The sequence below is a fragment of the Rhineura floridana genome, chromosome 17 (genome assembly GCF_030035675.1).
Source record: "Rhineura floridana isolate rRhiFlo1 chromosome 17, rRhiFlo1.hap2, whole genome shotgun sequence".
NCBI classification, from domain to species: Eukaryota; Metazoa; Chordata; class Lepidosauria; order Squamata; family Rhineuridae; genus Rhineura; species Rhineura floridana.
Window position 1 is genome coordinate 7,805,328 of NC_084496.1, and position 21,423 is coordinate 7,826,750.

Consider the following 21,423-nt stretch of genomic DNA (forward strand, 5'->3'; position numbering starts at 1 on the left):
AGTGCGACTTGCTGCAGTAAAGGGACAATTAGGAGCTCTTGGTAAGCTCCAGATTGTTCCTTTGAAGCCCTGCCCTTTCCTGCCCTACACCTGACATCATGATGAAGTGGGTGTGGCTTTCCCCAAATGGCCTGTCCGGCTGGAGGTTTCCTATCCTTGATGGGAAGCCCTGGTTTTAAGGGTAGGGGAGAAGCACAATTCCTGACCATCTGGCAGCCTTGAGGCGTGATGCATTTTATATGCTTTCCGCACCTCCGCAACCACAAAGCTGTTGAGTCTGTTTCCTCCTAACGGCGGCGCTTAAAGCTTTCACTGATGAAGCAAGCAGGTTTTGCTGACTAATGTCGCACCAGAAAGTACACGATGCAATTGGCAACAAACAAAATCTCTTTTTTTTAATACCTAGCCTTTCCTGCTAATCTGCTGACATAAATGCAAAAAAAAAAGTCTCCTCCCCTTGGCATATATCTGCATTGCAGATCACTTTTTCTCTGCTGAAGAAAGGCTGGAAGTTGTTCAATCGCCTGGTTGAGTAAAGAAAAATGACCTCCCTACCTGGGATCGGTTTAGGTTTTTACAATAGTATCAGATTCTTTCCCCCATTTCTTCTGCTGAGTCAGGCCATGGGTCCATGTACTTCAGTGTTGTCTACTCTGACTGGCAGCGGCTCTCCAGGGTTTCATGCAGGGAGCTGCCGGAGATTGAACCTGGGACCTTCTGCATGCAAGACAGGTGCTCTGTCACTGAGCTACGGCCATTCCCCCGAGATGCAGGAAATCAGTACCTGGGACCTTCTGCATGCAAGACAGGTGCTATACTAACATAGCCAGCTGCCTTATCCCGAGTCAGACCGTTGGTCCATCTAGCTCAGCAGTGTGTACACTGACTGCCAGGAACTCTCCCGGGCTCCAGACAGGGGTGTCTCCGAGCCCTATCAGGAGATGCCATTGGGGATTGAACTGGGACCTTCTGCATGCAAGACAGGTGCTCTGCCACTGAGCTACAGACCTTCCCCTATTGGGCTGTAGGACAACAACAATGGGACACAATCCCCCCTTGGTCCCGGAACAGTTGTGGCATAAAAAGGTTACAGGGCTTCAGCAGGAGGTGCCGGAATATGCACTGATTGGAAGTGACGTGGTGCGTCTGGGCTGAAACGTTTCCAGACGCAACTGGTATTGAAAGCGGAATTGTGTGCATTTGCCCCGATACCGTTACGAGAGCAAATCCTCATGAATACATGATAACAAGGGCATCTGGAGGGGCCCTGTGCGAAGGTGGCACTTGGGGACTTGCTTGGAGCGTGGCAGGCAGGATCACAAATCCTGGGTTTTGTGAAAGTGCTCCTTTGCTTGTCGCCGCACATTTGTTTTTCTCTTGATTATCTTTCTGGGTGCGCACCGGCACGGCGAGGTCTCTGTTGGCCCTGCTCCACAGCACATGGCCTTGTCATGCAAAGATGGGAGGCCTTTGTGGGTTTGTGCTGCTAATGAGTGGCGAGGGTTTGAGGGTTGTTTTTTTTTTAAAAAAAACCCGCTCATTTGAACAGGATTTCAAAAGTTTTACTGTAGCCTATTGTGTTGGCGGGACCAGCGAATGAGGTCTCTATAGCAACCTCGAGGGTATACGATGAGCCATATGCATTTTGGGGGGAAGGGAGACCTGTGCCATGAGAAATGCTGTAATGCGTTGAGTAGATAACTCAAAGCCATGTTGAGCTTGTCTTTTCTGTGCCGTTAATATTGGGAGCCTGAAAATCTTGGCAGGCAGCCAGTCCTTCTGCTGCCTCTTGGCTTGCAACTCCAGAAGAATGCCTTGATTTATTTGGTGGGTGGGCAGGCTAGGGGGATGGCAGGCAACCAGCCTTTTTGACACCCTACCCCTTGAGGCGCTAAAGGGATAGTGAGAAATTCGATTCAGTTCACCGTCAAAGCTGAATCGATTAAATTTGCACTTTCTAAAACCGTTTGAGAAGCGAAACACAGCCATCCTTCAAAATTTGCAGTTATCCAAATTTTGCAATGTAGTTCTCTAACCAGTTTTTGCAAAAATGCTCACTTTAGGGGAAAGTGTGTGTAAAAATAAACGGTAGCGAAAAGAACATATAAAAATGCATTGTGTTAGTAGAAGCTGCTTGCAAAAATGCGTGCATTTGTCAAAACCGCACACAGAAATCTGTGTGTTAGGAGAAATTTGCACTAAAATGTGGGAGAATTTTCATAAGGATTTTTTTAAAATGCAAATTGCTGCAGAAATGTTGGAGAACTGAATTTAAGATTGGAAAAACAAAAAACATAGAACTGAAATTGACTGATCCTTCCATCCCTACTAATGAACAAACGGATAGATGCTGGAAAACACATTAAATGTTGCAAACCCTGGGTAGGCTGTTCTTAATAAAAGGGCATAGCCATGCTACCGGTCTAACTATCATGGCTTCACAGAATCCTGGGAATTGTAGTTTTTGGTGAGAGCCTTCTGCAAGTAATCTCTAGCTGCGTTCCACTCGTGAATCCCAGATATTCAGAGGCATTCTGTCTTGGACAGCGGAGGTAGAAAATCGCCATTGTGGCTAGTAACTAGGAGGGTGTTGGCGGTTGTCAGCTTAGATGGTTCAGAAGCTGTACAGCATTTGATAAAGGTCAAAAATGCCAACTCAGATTGCATCTGGGAGCTGGCTGCCTTGAGGTTAGGCAACTCTTGAAGGGCAGCTGGTGCCTGATACCAGCAGGCTCTTCTGAGACACCTCTGAACAATGGCTCTGATGTCAGTCGAGCAGTGAATCAACACTGGGTTTTAGTCCAACAGCATCTTGGACAGCTCCTTGAAAGTTTGGGCTAAAACCCGGAGCGGATTCACAGCCCCACTGACCCTGGAACCACTGGCCTACACTGCCTCTGAATATTTATTTATTTATTTATTTATTTATTTCATTAAACTTATAGACCGCCCCATAGCCGAAGCTCTCTGGGCGGTTCACAAGAACAAGAAATAGCAAAATACAGCAAACATATAACAATACCAAACACAGTAGAAAATGTAAAAATGTTAAAAAGTTAAAACAATTTCAGCGTGTAGTAAACATGTTAAAAAGCCTGGGTGAAGAGGAGATTTTTAACCTGGCACCGGAAAGATAGTAACGTTGGCACCAGGCGTATCTCCTCTGGGAGGTTGTTCCACAATTCGGGGGCCACGACTGAAAAAGCCTTTTTTCGTGTTGCAACCCTCTGAGCTTCCCTATGAGTAGGAACTCGGAGGAGGGTCTTTGACGCCGAGCGTAGTGTACGGGCAGGTTCATATCGGGGGAGGCATTCCAACAGGTATTGTGGTCCTGTGCCGTGTAAGGCTTTGTAGGTTAAAACCAGCACTTTGAACCGGGCCCGGAAACATATGGGCAGCCAATGCAAGCGGGCCAGAATCGGTGTAATGTGGTCGGACCGTCTGGTCCCTGTAAGCAGTCTGGCCGCTGCATTCTGCACAAGCTGCAGTTTCCGAACCGTCTTCAAAGGCAGCCCCACGTAGAGAGCATTGCAGTAATCTAATTTCAAGGTTACCAGCGCATGAACTACTGAAGCGAGGTTCTCTCTGTCCAGATAGGGGCATAGCTGGGTGACCAACCAAAGTTGGTAAAAAGCAGCCCGTGCCACCGAGGCTATCTGAGCCTCAAGTGACAGGGATGGATCTAAAAGAACTCCCAAGCTACGGACCTGCTCCTTCAGGGGGAGTGCAACCCCATCCAGAACAGGTCGAACATCCACTATCCTGTCAGGAGAGCCACCCACCAGCAGCATCTCAGTCTTGTCTGGATTAAGCCTCAGTTTGTTAGCTCTCATCCAGTCCATTGTCGCAGCCAGACACCGGTTCAGCACGTCGGCATACTCACCTGACGAAGATGGAAAGGAGAAATAGAGCTGCGTGTCATCAGCATACTGATGACAACGCACTCCAAAACTCCTGATGACCGCACCCAACGGCTTCATATAGATATTAAAGAGCATGGGGGACAGAACTGACCCCTGCGGAACTCCATATTGGAGGTTCCAGGGTGCCGAGCAATGCTCCCCAAGCACTACCCTCTGGAGACGACCCGCCAAGTAGGAGCGGAATCACTGCCACGCAGTACCGCCCACTCCCAAATCAGTGAGTCGCCCCAGAAGGATACCATGGTCGATGGTATCAAAAGCCGCTGAGAGATCCAGGAGAATCAGCAGGGTCACACTCCCCCTGTCTGTCTCCCGACAAAGGTCATCATACAGGGCGACCAAGGCTGTCTCCGTGCCAAAACTGGGTCTAAAGCCCGACTGAAATGGATCCAGATAATCGGTTTCATCCAAGAGTGTCTGGAGCTGGCCGGCAACCACTCGTTCAAGGACCTTGCCCAGGAATGGAACATTGGCTACTGGCCTATAGTTGTTAAAATTTTCTGGGTCCAAGGACAGTTTCTTCAGGAGTGGTCTAACTGTTGCCTCTTTCAGGAGGCCAGGGACCACTCCCTCCCGCAGTGAAGTGTTAATCACCGCCCTGGCCCAGCCGGCTGTTCCAGACCTGGTAGCTCTTATTAGCCATGAAGGGCAAGGATCCAATCTGGAAGTGGTCGCACGTACCAGTCCAAGCACCTTGTCAACGTCCTCAAGCTGAACCAGCTGAAACTCATCCAAGAAATCAGGACGAGACTGTGCGCTGGACACCTCGTTCGATTCAACTGCTACAACATTGGAGTCCAAGTCCTGGCGAATGCAAACAATTTTGTCCTGGAAGTGCCTAGCAAATGTATTACAGCGCGCCTGCGATGACTCCATCACGTCCGTAGGGCCAGAATGTAATAGCCCCCAAACAATTCTATATTCCAGACGAGATCCCATGGCAGTGACGAGCAGGAAGTTGATAAAAATGGAGACAGGAAATAGTATTTTGAGTGCAAAGGCACCTTTGGGCAGCAGTTGAGCTACATAGGAAGCTGCCTTGCATTGAATCAGCTCATTGGTCCATCTTGCCCAGTTTTGTATACTCTGACTGGCAGAGGCACTCTCGTGTGTTGGAAAGTGAAGGATTTTTTCATCAGTTGCTACCGCAGGTGTAAGGAACCTTTGGCTATCCAGGTGTTGCTCCCTCCAGCAACATCTGGAGAGCCAAAGGATCCCCACACTTGTGCTGTCTGATCCTTTGAACTGAGGGCATCACACATTGGACCTGGGACTTTCCTTGTGCAAAGGTTGTGCCCTCCGACTGAGCTACAGTCCCTGCTGGTAATGCACCAACAAGTTGGATTATCTTTTTGAAAAATTTATATTTTTATTGGGTTTTTAAGGAGGAACAGATAAACATTAAAATAGATGACGTTGCAACAATGTGTAGAGCGGCTTGGCAAACAGCAGTACAAAGATGCTGGTCCTCTTTAAGCACTGTAGTGTACAGCCAGGTGATTGCTTAGTGTAACTAACTCGAGGATAGGACCCTTTCCCCCATTTCCGTTCAAATAGAAATAAACTTGCCACAATGTATCATGTGCAGACGGTGGTTGGAGCTCCCCGACTTCTTTTATTTACATAACTAATGAAAGGATGCCATGTTTTGTCAAAATGCCAGTCTGCGTCCGTGTTGCAATTGCTTTTTAATATGTTTTTAAACCTCCTTTAATATATGTTTGTGTGTGTGTGTATATATGCTTTAAACTTTTTTTAAAAAAAAGTGTTTTGGAAGCTTTTTTTAAAAGGAATTTTTTAAAAGATGATTTGTTTTAATTTTAAAGTATTTTAAAGTCTACTTTATGATGTTTTAAAGTGTTTTTAGTGCTTTGTTTGCCGCACTGGGCTTCTGCTGGGAGGAAGGGCAGGATATAAATCAAATAATATATATGTATATTATTTCACGTCAGAGTTAGAGGTGTTCTTTAAAAAGTTATTATGGACTGTTTCCTTTCTCTAGTTCTGTACTTGGGGTGGAATTCAACCAAGTTTTACTCAGAGTAGACCTATTGAAATTAATGAACCTTAGGTAGTCATGTCCATAGCTTTCTGTGGGTCTGCACTGAATAAAGCTAATATTGAATACAGGGATATGCTTGAATGCCACCCAATTCAGATTTGGTACTGAATTTTCCATTAATTCATTTATTCTCTATCGTTGTGGATCGGATTTTTATGTAGCAAAAACATTTTTTTAAAAACGCACTTCTAAAACATCAATTTTTTTATGTATTGAGATCTGCTTTCAAAATATTGATATTAATATCAGTAATTTTTGTGAGGAAAAAAAGGATTGGTAAAAGCAGTGGCTAGCAGACAAAGAATGGACTCAAATCAATATTGGCCTGTTAGGTTGATGGAATGCTTTTGAACTGGCACCGGCCAATGGATCCCATCCTTATTGGATATAACTTTTTAACTTTTGGGAAGGTGGAGGCAGGGTGCTTTCACAGACTCTAAACCACAACTCGGTGCACCCTACTGCCCAGCTCTAAATCTGCTGCAATAAGTCTTCTAAGTTTCTGAGAGTTGCTGAAGCAAATTTAACATTGCACCGCTCATTTATTAGAAAATTTGCTGCAATAAATGAGAACTCTGCAATTGCGTTATCCCAGGCCAAAATAATTATTTTCTTGCAAGCTTTTTTTTTAAAAAAAAGATTTTGTTCATTCACCTTTTGAGCATGTCAGGTTGTAAACTTCATTATAGGCCAAAGTGAGATCAGGCGTTGTGGCAACATGAGAACAGATTGTGTAAAAGGGTCTTCTGATTTCAAAGTCCGTGTGTGCTTTTCTTTTTTAAAAAAAAGCACAACCAGAAATATCTCTTTGCTGTGCCAGTGGAGAGCTATTAATTAGAATATCAATCCAGGCTAGTTTTCAAAAGCATGACATGCTCTGGGAATATGCAGTACTTAAGAGCTAGACCGGAAGTTTTTTTTTTTTTTAAGCCCACGCATAATTTTAAAAGGGGAACAAGGAACTGCAATCCACCCTATTTAAGGTACGTTTTCCAAGATTTAATGGTAACCTCCTGGTCATGATTTCAGAACAGCAGAAATCTTCTCCTTTCATAACGCTAGAACTCGTGGAAATCCAACGAGGCTGCAAAATTCAGGACAGATAAAACAAAGTACTTATTCATGTAGTACATGGTTAAGCTATGGAAAGGAGGAAATGATGGCTACCAACTTGAAGGGCTTTAAAACAGGATTAGACAAATTTCTGGAGGATAATGGTATCAAAGGCTACTAGCCACAATGGCTATGCTCTGCCTCCATAGTTCTGAATACTAGTTGCTGGAAACCAGAGGAGGGGAGAGTGCTCTTGCGCTCTGGTCCTGCTTGCGGGCATCCCAGAAGAGGCATCTGGTTGGCCTCTGTGAGAAGAGGATGGTGCACTAGATGGGCCATTGCTCTGATCCAGCAGCCAGGCTCTTCTTAGGTTCTTGCAAATACCCCCCAAAGAGAAATCATTTCAGTCGTGACCAGCGGCAGAGGGCAGAATCGGCAGCCATAAAACTTCTGTTTGAGAGCAGGGCTTGTGAGTAGAAAAGATGAGCCAGCTGTACTCCTTAGCTGTAGAACTGCTTGGTCTGCTCTACTGGCTGAAGACTGAATCCAAGCTAATTTCTCAGCATGACTTACGGTATTACCCTCAGCAGTCACACGTCCTGGTTAAGAGATCTAATTTGTCAGGCTGCTATGTGCTAGACTTCGCCTGTAGAGAACTGATCCTGATAGAATAATCTTTTTTCTTCTTTTCATAGGGGAGAGCAAAACAAGGGAGGAAGAGGGGACATGCGGCTTATAATCGTCAATTTCACTTAGACATGAAATTTGGTGCAGTGCTGAGGCTCAGTGGTAGAGCCTCTGCTTTGCACGCAGAAGGTCCCAGGTTTGCTCCTCGGCATCTCCAAGTAAGGCTGGGAGAGATCCCTGCCTGGATCCCTGGAGAGCTGCTGCCAGTCAGTGTTGACAGTACTGATCTAGATGAACCAACAGGTTTGACTCGGTGCAAGGCAGCTTCCTATGTCTCTGTGTAGAGAAAGGTAGCCTTGCAATGTAAATTTGCTGTTTCTGCTATGAATCTCTTCCCCACTTGTATTGCTTTTGCGGAGGAAAGCTCCTGAGTGAACAGATTCATAGTCCTGGGGTGGAGAAGCCCCAAGTGTAGGTAGAGCTGAAATGACTTTGATGAGCAGCGGGGGTGAGAAGAGAAGGCTCTCTAGCAAAACACCGCTTGCAAAAATGGCACTCTCTCTCTCTCTTTATTTTTTAACCCACTAGCTCAATCTGGCATCAGCAAACCGGTATAACTTCCACGCCCATTCAGATTTCAGATAATGTATTAATATTTTCCATCCAAGGTTATTACTGTGTTCTTTAACATGCGTCTCCTCACTTTCTTTTGACCGCATTCTTCAACTTTGCAACTGTCTCTTATTTTTGACATCAAAATAGAGGGGTGGGAAAGAGAATATGGTTTTTTATATTTGAACGCTTCCATCTGTGTTGGATTTCTGGGTATAGAAGTCTTGGATTTTGCCAGTGACGTATTGCTTTAATATCCAGCAACAAGATTTTAAAGTCTTTTAAGTTTTTTTTTAAAAACAGTCTTCGAATGTCTGGAAAGAGCCATAACTCAGTGACAAAGCACCTGTTTTGCAAAAGGCCCCAAGTTCAATTCCTGGCATCTCCGGGTAGGGCTGGGAATGTTGCCAGTCTGACTCTGTGTTTGACAGCTCTTGTGTTCCTGTTTTGCGAAATAAGATGAAAGCAACATCCAGCATTGAGCAAACGGGGGATAGTGAATGGGAGACACAAGCATCACCCAAGCCTTGGATAGCTGGGGCCCTTCCTTCTGAACTATGTCCCTATGTCATTCTTTACATTCCAAAAATGGGCTCTTAGAGTGTGTAAGGCTTGCTTATTTGTTTTTATGTTTACATCCCGCCTTTTCTTCAAGCAGCTCAAGGGGGCATACAAGCATGGCTCTCCCCCTCCCAATTTCATCCTCGTGACAACCCTGTGAGGTAGGTTAGGCTGAGAGATGGTGACTGGCCCAAGGTCACCCAGCGAGCTTCACAGCCAAGCGGGGATTTGAACCCTGGTCTCTCAGATCCTAATCTGATACTCTAACCACTGAACCACTCTGACTCTACATGGAATAACAACATGTCCCCTTGTGTGTGTGTGTGAGAGAGTTGCTGTCGCTGTTCAGGGTGGGCCTGCTGCTTCTGAGGAGAGGCAATACTGCCACATCTCTGTGCTGGCAAGGAATGAATTCTACTCTCCCCTCTTATGTGGACATGAAGCGTGGTTTCCCTCTGCAAGCAGATATAAAGGCAAGGCCAGAGACACAACAGGCACCCTCCTCTGTGGATATGAGCTTTCGGCTTACCTTTGCACTCTTTTTCTCTTGAGAGTTCTGCTCCTTCCTGCTGCTTGGGACTTAACTGGAGCAGAGAGTTCAACCCTCCCGCAAATGGTTTTTAAAAGGCCTTTCTCTCCAGTTACCAATATTGTTTTTTTCCTTCAGCAGATCCTGACAATCAGCTCTGCACTATGGGATACACCCATGATGAGCTGCCGACTGCCTGTCCCGATGAGTTTGATGATTTTGTCACATTTGAGGTGAGTCTGACAACAGTGTCATGTTGATGCGAGATGCCTGTCCATGTGTGAATGTATCTGGAGATGTTTTTCTGAAATTTCGATGGTAACGCTCTTTAAGAGTTTGGTCGCAAAAGCGTACTGGAGGCTTGAAGATGGTTGCCTCCTCTCAAGTCTTCCAGGTGCCTTCTTTCAAGAGCAATGAAACCTGGTTATTGCTGGAATCCTTGATCCTAGTTGCAAGGTGGTCCTACCCCTTTCAGTTCCATGCTGCGTTTTTACCACTCTGCAATAAAATGGCATGAAGTGTACTGATGAATAACTTTATTGCTCATGGCCATGACGTGTACTGTACGTATTGTGTGGAAGCCCAGATCTGAAGAGAGGCCTTGCAGGTTATCTGGCTTTGAGCAGGGGCGGTTGGAGCAGAGCTTCTCCAGCCTCTCCGGGAAGCCTTCAAGCTCTCCACTTTTCTGGAGAATGGCTTAGTTGTCAAGCTTGTTGCCTTAAGCCGAGTCCAATCCTTGTCTATACTGACAACAGCCCTTCAGGGTTTCAGGCAGGGGTCTCTTCTGGGCTCTGCCTGTGCTCCTTCTTTTAGCTCAGGGCTGGAAACCTTTTTCAGCCCGAGGGCCACATTGCCTCCTGGACAGCCTTCCGGGGGCCACATGCCGGTGGTGGGCAGGGCCAGCAGCAAAAGTGGGTGGAGCAATGAATGTAAATATTACCTTGGTTGCTTAGATTAGTTTCTACAGCCACGCTCGCACACCCCTCTCTGGTCTTCATCCAGGCAACCAGGAAGCATTATCTGAGTTCAAGAACACATTGCAGCCAGGCAAAATCACTTGGGGGCAGGGGTGGGGAACCGAGAGCAGTATGGGGTGCGGCCCAGAGAAAGAGGATGTGGATTGGTGTGGCCTGGAGACAAGGCCTGGAGGCCCAGATGGAGAGGCCTGGAGAGCCTCCTCCTCGCGCTTGAGATTCCTCATCCATGTTGGAGCTGAAAATACCAAGGGTCAAATGTACAGGCCCAGTCCTACCATTAGGCAAAGTCAAGCAGGCTCCTCGGGCCGCGGATTTTAGGTGCCATGAAAGGCAGCAAATTGTTAGTCATCCGTCCATCCATCTGTCTCCGTCTGTTTCTCTCTCTCTGTCTCCCATCCATCCATCCATCCTACCTACCTACCTACCTACCTACCTACATACCTACATACCTACCTAGCAGTCACTTATAGGATCTTCAGCCTCGAAGTACCAAAAGAACTTTGCAAGCTCTGGGTGTTCTGCACCTTGACTTGGGGTAGCCACTCCTGAGACAACAAAATGTCCTGGGCTGGTCCTATGAATTTTGGGCCTTCTGCAAGCAAATAATTTGTTCTCCCTCCCCCTGCTTTGGCCCCTCCCTTGGGAGTTCAGGGTGCTGCCCTACCCCAGCGCAAGGATGGGTGGGATTTGAACTCGTGGCCTTGCAAGCACACTTATCACGACTGAGCCGCTTCCTGACACAAGCCGCTGGCTAAATGCATACGTGCTTCTGTGCTTGCACATGGCAGTTACAAATTGAGCATTTATGATGCCAATAAATACATATGGGGAATGTGTGGAAAATTAATAGCAGGACAGGGAGGAACCAAAATGTGAGGCACACGCAGAGTGTGTGCAGCAGTAACAAACAGTGGACTGGAGCTCATTTGACTTCTTATTTTTTAATGGTGTTCTTAATCTGTGAGGTTTTTTTTGGCAGCCTTGCAGAGTGGCAGAGCCATGTGCCACCATTCTCAGGGAATCCCTCATATCCGCCTCCTTTTGCTGCCGCCACATTAATTTCCTTAAGAACGCTCGATTTCACAAAGAAGCATCCATTTGAGTGCTGGGCTGAAAGGAGACCAAAAATATATACCCACTGCTTGAAATTAAGCTAGCATGGCCCATTTAATTTGCTTCCTTGATTTCACCGTGAGCATTTGTTTATTTCCCCTCACCCTGCTGCTGTAGTCTGTAGGATGAAATTACACGGCTCTTGGCCTCACCTGATGCCACAAGCGCTCTGTGTCATGTGAGTCATCGGGCCCCTTGCAGCCTGTGGTCAGGTACATAAATGGGTTGCTGCAGAGCTATATAGCTGGTTGCAAGGAGAAGCCCAAACTGTTTCCTGACTCCTTGGCGCAGGTTTTTGAGTGTTTTGCTTTGTTCAGAAGAATTGGGTCTCTCCTACCCACCAATGCATGTGGCAATTGTTTTTTGGGGGGGGGCAGGGGACAGCATGACAACTGCGTTCTTCATGCCCGATTCTGGGGTTTTAAAAGCTCTCTCCAGGTCATTTGGCCCCATCCTTTTTTATCCTGTCTCTGATCTTGCCTCCCGTGTACCCTCCCCACGGCTGGGGTGAGTGAGCTGCAGGGGCTCACTCCATCGGGCCTTGTTTTCTCCTAATGACACTTGAGAAGGTTCAAATAAAGCTTCTCTCTCTCCCCCCCCCTCCAAATATCCCCAGAATCCCCAGTTACAAAACTGTGCTTAGCTGAAAGCTGCTAGCCAGAGATGAAGGCAGGAAGTGACATGAGGCCTAGCGGAAATATGACCTCGTTGTGGCCTACATGACATCCACACCTTACATTTGAAGCAGTGTCATGCCACGGCTTCCCACACAAAATCCTAGGAATTGTAGTTTATTAAGGATGACGAGAGTATTCAGGAGACCCCCCTATTCCCCTCACAGACTTACAATTCCCTGGGAAGAGGGACTGACTGTTCAACACCCGCAGACTATGAAAGCTAGCACACTCTTGAGATCCAGGCTGTGTATACACCATATATTTAAAGAATGTTTCTCCCCACCAAATCTTGGGAACTGTAGTTTGCCCCTTGCAGAACTACAATTCCCAGCACCCATAACAAACTATACTTCCTGCGATTCTTTGGGGGAAGTAATGTGCTTTAAATGCGCTTTAAACCAACGTTTTCCAACCTGTGGGTCGCACAGCCTGTGTGAGTGGTTCACAGGCTTTATAAGTACAGTAAACTGCAAATATCCTGTACTCGGATGGTTGGCATGCTTACATTCCCATAAGCAAACCTGTGAGGAACTTTGCAAGTAGTTTTTGCAAGTGTTTCAATGAATTCCAAATTAATAGGGGCATTAAGTAAATTTTTGCTTGGATGCTTCAAGTAATAGGCGAATGTGTGGCTAAAATGCCTGGAACCACTGGTTGCTGAATACCTAAGGTCCAAAATTAACGTGTCAACAAATCAATGGGTCACCATATCAAGTAAACTTGGATTTGTGGGTTGCCCTATCCAAACAGGTTGGGAAGGAAGCCCGGCTTTCAGTGCAGGGTGTGTACACAGCCTGGTTAGCCGGATAAAAGTGATCTGGAGTTCAGAGCTGTCTACACACCTTCTGTCTGCGTTCAGCACTATGTGGAGTTAAAAGGTGGAATGACAAGTTCTAAATTTTGTAGAAAAACAGGAATGTTAAGCTGCCTGGCACCAGAACAGGAATGGGAGGTGGTTTAACAGAAAGCCTGTACAAGGGATTCAAATGCTAACTAAACTTTGCCATTTTCCAGCGGAGCAACCCCTGTTTGATGCCTGTGAGGCTTTTACTCCTCTCTGTACTCTGAGAAGTTTGCATGCATAATCAAGTATAGCGTCTCTTATTTTATTGCCGAATAAATAATAATTTTTAAAAAACCCTTCCAGGTCTCTCTGAGTTGGCAATGCTGCCCTCTGCTGACTGACCAATATAATGCACCTGGATGGTAACAAGAATCTAGGAAGCGTTCAAAGATGGAATAGCAGCGACAACCGGGAAAAAAGTCTTTTATCTGTGGAATACAGGAATAAGTTGAATGGAGGGGGGTAGCCCAGAATGACGAAAAAGCGTAAGTAAAAAGTCACAGTTTTATTCCATTTGTGTAAATTAAAATTGTATAAAAAAAGCCCAACACATTTCGGCTAAACTTATATAGCCTTCATCAGGGGCTGAAAGAGACAGATATACATTGGAATCACTAAACATTCTGTACAAACTTGTAACTTACAGTTTCTATTTTTTGGAAAAGAGGGGTGGGATGGGAGTACTTACATTTCTTTACACAAATGGAATAAAACTGTGACTTTTTACTTATGCTTTTTCGTCATTCTGGGCTACCCCCCTCCATTCAACTGTTTCATTGAATGACATCCACACTCTACCTACCTCGAATACAGGAGTAAGACATGGATTCAAGGCTTGGCCTTCAATATTTTATGGAAATGCAACTAGGGGTGGTGGGATACGAGAGGTGGGGGGGCATTTGCATGACTTAGTTGGATGAGAGGGAGAAAAGTCTGTATTGCAGGCATGAGGAATCTTTGGCCCTCTGGATGCTGCTGAACTACAACTCCCATCATCCCTGGCTGTTGGCTGTGCTTGCTGGGGCAGATAGGAGTTGTAGTTTGTGATTTTAAGTTGTTTGAAATTGTTTTAAAGGATGTATTTTAAACGTAACCTGCCCTGGGACCTCAAGGTGAAGGGCAGGTCATAATTAAATGAATAACAACTAATAATGTTTGAGCAATATCTGGAGGACCAGAGGTTCCCCACACCTTCTGCATTGGATTGGGGAGAGTGAAAGTGAGGAGGGAAGGCGCAAAGATTGGGAAACACCAGGACCCCCGTAAAGCACACCATTGTTCCGTTAACTCTGAACACCTTTCACCCAGCCCGTAGTTTACACTTGTAAACTGCTTGGGAAGCTACTTCGGCAGTTCAGCAGCATATAAATTAAATCATAAAAACGGCAGAGCCAAACTCGTGCATCTGCCTGGCCTCTCTTGGAAGCAGAGCTGAATGGACCCGGGTTAATTCCAGTGGAGGCTGGCCCATTAGGGCTGCTAGAACAAGTGCCAGCCCTCGCTCACCTACCTCCTTACTTACAGCCAGTCCAGGGGGTGGCCCTTGCTGTCAGCTTCTCTCCTCCATACTCTCAATGTAGCCTTGTAGAGTTCAGCCAGGAAGAGGATGGGGGCAAAGCTAAAATGAGTTGAATCTGGCTTCATCTTATCCCAGTCTGCCTCTGTGTTGGAATTGTTTTGAAGATGTATTTAAATACATTTTTAAAGAATTTTTTTTTAAAATATTTTTTTAAAAACATTTTTTTTCTTTTTAAGATGTTTTTAGTGTTTTTGTCGTTAGCCACCTTGGGCTGCTTCTGGGAGGAAGGGTGGGATATAAATGTAATAGTTAAATGATAATGCTGCCAGGCTCTCTTCTGCCCTGCCAGCCCCGATGGGCACATCCACCACTGGTTAATTCTAGCAAGGCTGCTCCTACTCTTTAGCTATGTCTGGGGTTTGCTGACCAAGTGCTTTCTTAAGTGTGCCACGTTTTAAACTAGGGTCAATCCTTCACCAAGCCAGCCGTTGTTTTTTTTTGTGTTTTTTAAAAAAGCAATTAAAATATGTGAAACGGATCACAAGGATTAAGGGCTCTGAAAGGACAACAGCAAAGTCCAAAGTTTGCCCCTAGTGCAGACACAGCCTCTCGGAGAGGGATTTGCCATGCATTCAGACAGCCCACCAACCAAGACAGTGCTGGGGCTATATGAGGCCTTGATGGCTTTTTTAAAAAGCGGCAACTGTTCATGATGAAAGTGACACTGTGGGCAGCATAGTGGATGTGCTTCTGTAATAGCACCTACATTGTAGCACGTCATGGTTCATTTAAAATACATCAGGTCAGCATAAAGCTTACCAGTAGGTCAATTAACCATATTCAATATCGTCACATCCCAAAGTAGTCCCAATGCTGATGGCTCTGGTGCTTTGCGACCCCCCTCCCCAAAAGTCTACGCTAACACCAGCAGGCCCCCCCCGTTCACTTATGAAGCCGGAGCTCACTTTAGGGAGGCGTCTACGGTTGGAGCATGGGTGGGGAGCCTGTGGCCCTCCAGATGTTGCTGGACTACAAATCCCATCATCCTTTAGTATTGGCCATGCTGTACTGTGGTGGGTGGAAGATGGAGTCCCGCAGCATCTGGAGTAAGGCAGATGGAAACAGCCCCTGCCCTGATGGTGCCGCTTCCAGGCTGTCTGTTCTCTTGACTCAAGAGAAGAAGCTCTGGTTGAACTGGGGTGGGAAGAAGAGTCGTGGTCTAATTGCAACTTGTCTTTTGTTGTTCTTTGCCAATGATTACTTAAGGACTATGTTCCTGTGTGCTTGAGGGTGTGAGGAATGTCTGGTGGCCGAGGTTGACTGGATCCATTTTATCTTGTTAAGCTTGGACATTGTTTCCTCTGGGTCCTGTGAAAACACTTTTATTTATTTATTAGATTTATATCCTGCCCTTCCTCCCAGTTGGAGCCCAATTTGTGTGTGTGTGGAGGGAGAGAGAGAGAGAGATTGATTTACTAGCTCAGTCGTGCTTACAATGTTTATGTGCTTTTTTTTGTAGCATGTGAGAAGTCTGTAGTCACACACAACCTCTTGGACCTGGCGTCGTCTACTACTTCTAGATAAATGAGGTTACTCCCTCGGTCAGTGGTTCCCACACTTTTCTCCCCATGGACCACTTGCAAATTAACGAGGGTCTTGGCGGACCACTGAATGCAATTGTAATGCACTGTGCTGGATGGGGTATGATTTTTAATGGCCTTTTTTTGTTGTTTCTCGTTTTATTTCTTGCATTGTATGAATTCTGTGGAATTCAAATTGTAAGACAAGAAGATACAATATTAAACAAGAAGCAACCCAAATACAATTAAAAAAACAGACATGCTGTCTGAATGAAGCTTGGGGACTACTGTTGGTCTGGGGATGGCAGTTTCCAGGCATTGGCTGTCAGATGCCTCTGAGAGGCCCAGAGCGGGGAGGGGAAGGCAACAGCTCTTCACTGTTCTATGCCCCTCAGATCTGGTACTCAGAGGTATAGTGCCTCAGGATATGGGGGCTCAACTTAGCAACCGAGTCTGCCTACATCAAGGGGCGGGAAACCCTTTTCAGCTCGAGGGCCGCGTTACTTTCCAGGTAACCTTCCGGAGGCCACATGCCAGTGGTGGGCGGGGCCAGAGGCAAAAATGGGCAGAGAGCAAAGATTGCTAATTTTACCATTGTGCAACGTTGTGCTTCTTTCTGCACATGCTCACACACCCCGCTGCTCCCGCCAGCCGGGCAAGCAAGAAGCTTATGAGAGTTCAGTGATACAGTCTGGCCAGGCAAAAAAGGAGGGTGCGAGACAGGGCTGGTGAGGGATGTGGTCTGGAGAGGGACCCAAGGGCCAGTTAGAGAGGCTTGGAGGGCTGTATTCAGTTCCTGGGGTTGAGGCTCCCCATCCTTGACCTATATCCCCTGAGTTGGCGGGACTCATTTAACATCGACACGAAATTGAGCCTTCGGTATCATCGGCCCAGTTCTCTGGAACGGCAGATTCAGCAGGCGCCTTCTGTTTTAACTTTTAAGCACTTGCTGTTTCGCCAGGCTTGTGCAGGCAATTCAGAACATCCTTTTCTTTTCTTTTTTTTGCAGCAATTGACTTTTGTTTTTATTGTATTTTCAATGTTTTTTTTTTTTTTTTTTAATCTGTGGCGGCAGTTGTTTTAAGCATGTTGTAAACCACTTTGATGATTTTAACAAAATAGCGGCATACAAATATTTTTACAAATAAATAAATACTATCTGCAAATTCACTTAACATTATTTGAAGCAGGCATGGGAACTTTTGGTCCTCTGGAATTAGGTAAACTACAACTTCCATCATCCCCGGCCATGGGTCAGGCTTGCTGGGGCCGATGGGAGTTGTAGTTTAGTAATCTCTGGTGAGCCAGAGGTTCCCCACACCTGATTTAAAGCCATATGAGTCAGCATGGGGCCACCAGCGTCGCCTTGCACAGTAGCGAATCTCATCATTACATGGAACTAGGAAGAGATTCTTCCATCCTATCCACCCCTAACCTCTTGCCGGTTTATTTTTGGGGGGGTGACTCCCTGCCTCCATTTCTAGTCTCTTGAGAGGGGAAAGCTTGCTGGTGGCTGAAGTTTGCATTTAGTTGCAAGAGTTGAGGCGTCCTGGCGGAGCGGTAGGGGAAGGGGAGATTAGCCCCTCCATCTGTTCTTATCTGGGGAGTTCAAGAACAAAAGGAACTCTGTTGAGAGACCTGAGGCTACTTTGTCCGAAGCGGCCCGTTTATATTTCCTGATCCTGTTTTTGCCTCCTCCCCTCCCCTCCAGCAGAAGGCTGGGAGGTGTGTGTGTGTTTTAACTAAGCCTATCCAGAGTTGGACTTTCCCTTTCAGAGCAAGAACTCTGCCTGCCTTCAGGTAAACGATTATCCACCGGCTTTAAAAGGCAGGCGGTGCCGGTCAGAGCAGAGTAGCCTGGTCCACATTCCAGTTGCGCCGGGGACTCCCCGGTTCAGCCTGTCAGGTGGGTTTCAAGGAAGCGTGGCCTGTGTTGGCAGGGGGTCCCCATCTGCCCGCCCGTCTCGCTTTGTCATGTTTAGGGGAAAAGGTAAGGGGACCTGGACAGTGTTTTTCTTGAACCTGTTAACGCGTGGAGTTCTCCGCCTGTGTGTGTTGGGGGTTTGTTTTTTGGAAAGGGGAATCTCTGTAGCAGTTTCTGTTCCCGGTTATGCAAAGCTCATCCAGGAAGAAGAAGGAAAAAGGTTTGGCCCTCTTGAGCAGCGGAGAAACCGGTTCTGTGGGAACGGGGTGGGGGTGTTCCAGCACCGACAGTTAATGTAAATCATTTCTTCGAACGGTTGCTGAATTAATGCACCGTGGATCCTATTTGAGTTGAGTAAATGGGTGGAAGTGTGTGTGTGTGTGTGTGTGTGTGTGTAAAACATTCTGCTCAGCAACTGGCAAAGCTCAAAGGCTTTGCACCTTATGGACCTACCGCCCTCAAAGTTTCAAGGAGGTGGCAGCCCAGAAAAGGGCATTCTCCGTGGTGGCCCCTGAGCTGTGTGATTCCCTTCCCGCAGAGATCTGGCACCTTCATTACGCTGTTTTCATCACAGGCTGAAGACATGCCTCTTTACTTGGCACCTGAGAGAGATATTGTTTAGAATCCGCCCTACTCTCCTGGCTGCAGTTTAGTTTTAACTGATTTTAATATTGTATTTTTGAATTGGGGTAACCTGCCCTGTGACCTCATGGTGACGGGCAGGTAAAAGTCTAAAGAGTAGTGACATGGTTACTTTGCAAGCATTAAGTAGGAAAATTTCCCGTTTCCTTGACATAATTGGAAAGTTGCCTTTCTAGATATACTGGAGGGGGGAACAGGATAAATGTACCTAACTCAGGATCGTCGGGGAGTGACCTTGAGACTTTCTGCATGCAAAGCATGTGCTCTGCCGCTGGGCCACAGCCCTCTCTTATTTTTGAGGCTGTGCATGCAGATGCTGGTACTGGAACCTAGCCTGTCGCGGCGAAGGGAGTCTGCCACATAACTGGGAGAGGCATCCTTGACTGCTGCTTAATGCTGGGTCGTTCCCCAGTGGAGGAACTGGGACCGCTGTTAATACTGCCTTTGAAGACGGTTCGGAAACTGCAGCGTGTGCAAAATGCAGCAGCCAGATTGGTAACAGGGACCAGACGGTTTGAACACATAAAACTGATTCAGGCCCACTTGCATTGGCTGCCTGTATGTTTCCGAGCTCGATTCAAGGTGCTGGTTTTAACCTATAAAGCCTTACACGGCTTTACGACCACAATACCTGATGGAACGCCTCTCCTGACACGAACCTACCCGTACACTATGTTCAACTTCAAAGATCCTCCTCCAGGTGCCTCCTCCGAGGGAGGCTCGGAGGGCGGCAACAAGGGAGAGGGCCTTCTCAGTGGTGGCCCCCAAATTATGGAATGATCTCCCTGATGAGGTGTGCCTGGTGCCAACACTGTTATCTTTTCAGCGCCAGGTTGACTTTCCTCTTCTCCCAGGCATTTTAGCATGTGTTTTTAAATTGCTTTTTTAAAGTGTTTTTACATTTGTACAGTAGGGCCCCGCTTATAAGGCAGGTTAGGGACCAGGCCCCGGCCATAAAGCGGAAATCGCCGTAAAGCAGAACCCATTGACTATAATGGGTCGCATCGTGTGAAAATGCTGCAAAATGCCACAAAGTCGCAAAATCGGCTTTAAAACGGGGAATTTCCCCTAGTTGAAAGCCGCCACATCAGCGGAATGCTGGAAAACGGAACGCTGTAAAGCTGGGCCCTACTGTATATTTATTTTTAATGTTTTTAATTGTTGTAAACTGCCCAGAGAGCTTCGTCTATGGGGCGGTATACAAATGTAATAATAATAATAATAATACAACATAAAGCATCCTGAGTAGACGACCACCAGCCTGCGGCTCTTAAACTGTCAATTCCTCTGGACAGGGACCCACCAACTTCAGCAATTGCTGCGGATGGCTCTGTTGGAAGTATAACGGGCCTTGGCTCAGGAGCAGAGCAGGTCCCAGGTGCAGTCCCCAATGGCATCTCCAGGCAGGGCTGGGAGAGAGACCTAAATCTGAAACCCCCGAGAGCCGCTGCCGGTCAGTGTAGACTATACTGAGCCAGACGAACCCACAGTCTGAAATCAGTAGAAACGTAGCCTCCGGTGTTCCTAAAACAACTTTTGGTGTGTATTGCCAGCCAGAAGTTACAGGTTGTTTGCTCCCAGTGCCAAACCTAAGGATAGTTAGAGGCCAGCTAGCCAGGCACAGGGGAAGGGCTGTAGCTCACTGGTCCAGCATCTGTTTTCTGTACAGAAGGTCCCAGATTCAAACCCCGGCATCTGCAGGTAGGATTGGGAGAGATCCCAACCTGAAACCTTGGAGAGCCACTGCCAGTCCGTGTAGACAATACTGAGCCAGATGGGCCAATGATCTGTGTATAAGGCGACTTCCTTTGTTTAGGCTGGTTGACACTGGTCTGTTTCCCCCTCCCTCACTTTCTTTGCTCACTTCTTCCTCCCCCCCCCCCCGGTTTCCACGCAGGGTGAATTTCCCACAGATCCAGACGTTCTGTTGGCCCCCTCCGTTTTCTACTCTCTGAACTGGCCTTGCCAGGAAAGAGTAGATGCCAGCACAATGTTCAACTTGGCATCTAAGTTGGGAAATGTCTCCGTGACTGACTTCTAACCTGTGGGGGTGATGACATGATTTCATTCCATTTATTTTTTGGGGGACTAAAAATGGCCAGAGGAAGCGAGGGAGGCTTCCCTGTTGTTGTGACGAATACCTTCCCAAATGGGGACCAGTGGGGCCTGCCGCAAAATGTTGCAGTATGAAGCACTCCTGTTCAAGATGCTGTCTATTATTCATCCTTCCTCATTTGTTTGTACAAACCTGCAGCAAGGTTATATCACATCGGCTATTTATCAAGCGTTCGTTCTGATATCTTTTCGGGGAGGTTACACAACATCAGCTCAACCAATTTGTTGCTCCACGCTTTCTAGGTGCATCTTCCTGGCACTTTCCTTCCCACAGACAGACCACAGTTTTTACAGCAAGCAGGTTTGTTGCACATCCACTGGAATTGTGCAAGCTGAATTTGAGGGTATGTGGTTGAATCCCACCCACAAAAATCGCAGCTGTCTAGATGTGCCTAATTTGATGGTTCTATAAAGAAATGTAAATGTGTTGCCTTCAAGTCGATTGTGACTTATGGCGACCCTGTGAATGGGGTTTTCATGAGGCTGAGAGGCAGCGACTGGCCCAAGGTCACCCACGGAGCTTCGTGGCTGTGTGGGGATTCGAACCCTGGTCTCCCAGGTCGTAGTCCAACACCTTAACCACTATGCCACACTGGCTCTCCATGGTGGTTCTATAGGGTGTGGGAAATCTCAGGCTCGGGGGGGGGCAGATACGCAGCCCTCCA

General features: G+C 46.8%; 1 protein-coding gene across 8 annotated transcripts in view; it reads left to right on the forward strand.

Annotated features, from left to right (window-relative positions):
- Nucleotides 1–21,423, forward strand: part of RAB11FIP3 (RAB11 family interacting protein 3) — a 111,782-nt gene that overhangs the window by 38,537 nt on the left and 51,822 nt on the right. For 4 of the 8 annotated variants that reach the window (XM_061599333.1, XM_061599335.1, XM_061599336.1 and 1 more), the window contains one exon: nucleotides 9,506–9,600. In XM_061599333.1, coding sequence (XP_061455317.1) covers nucleotides 9,506–9,600 — 95 coding nt within the window. The other 4 variants (XM_061599334.1, XM_061599340.1, XM_061599338.1 and 1 more) reach the window with 3 other exon arrangements.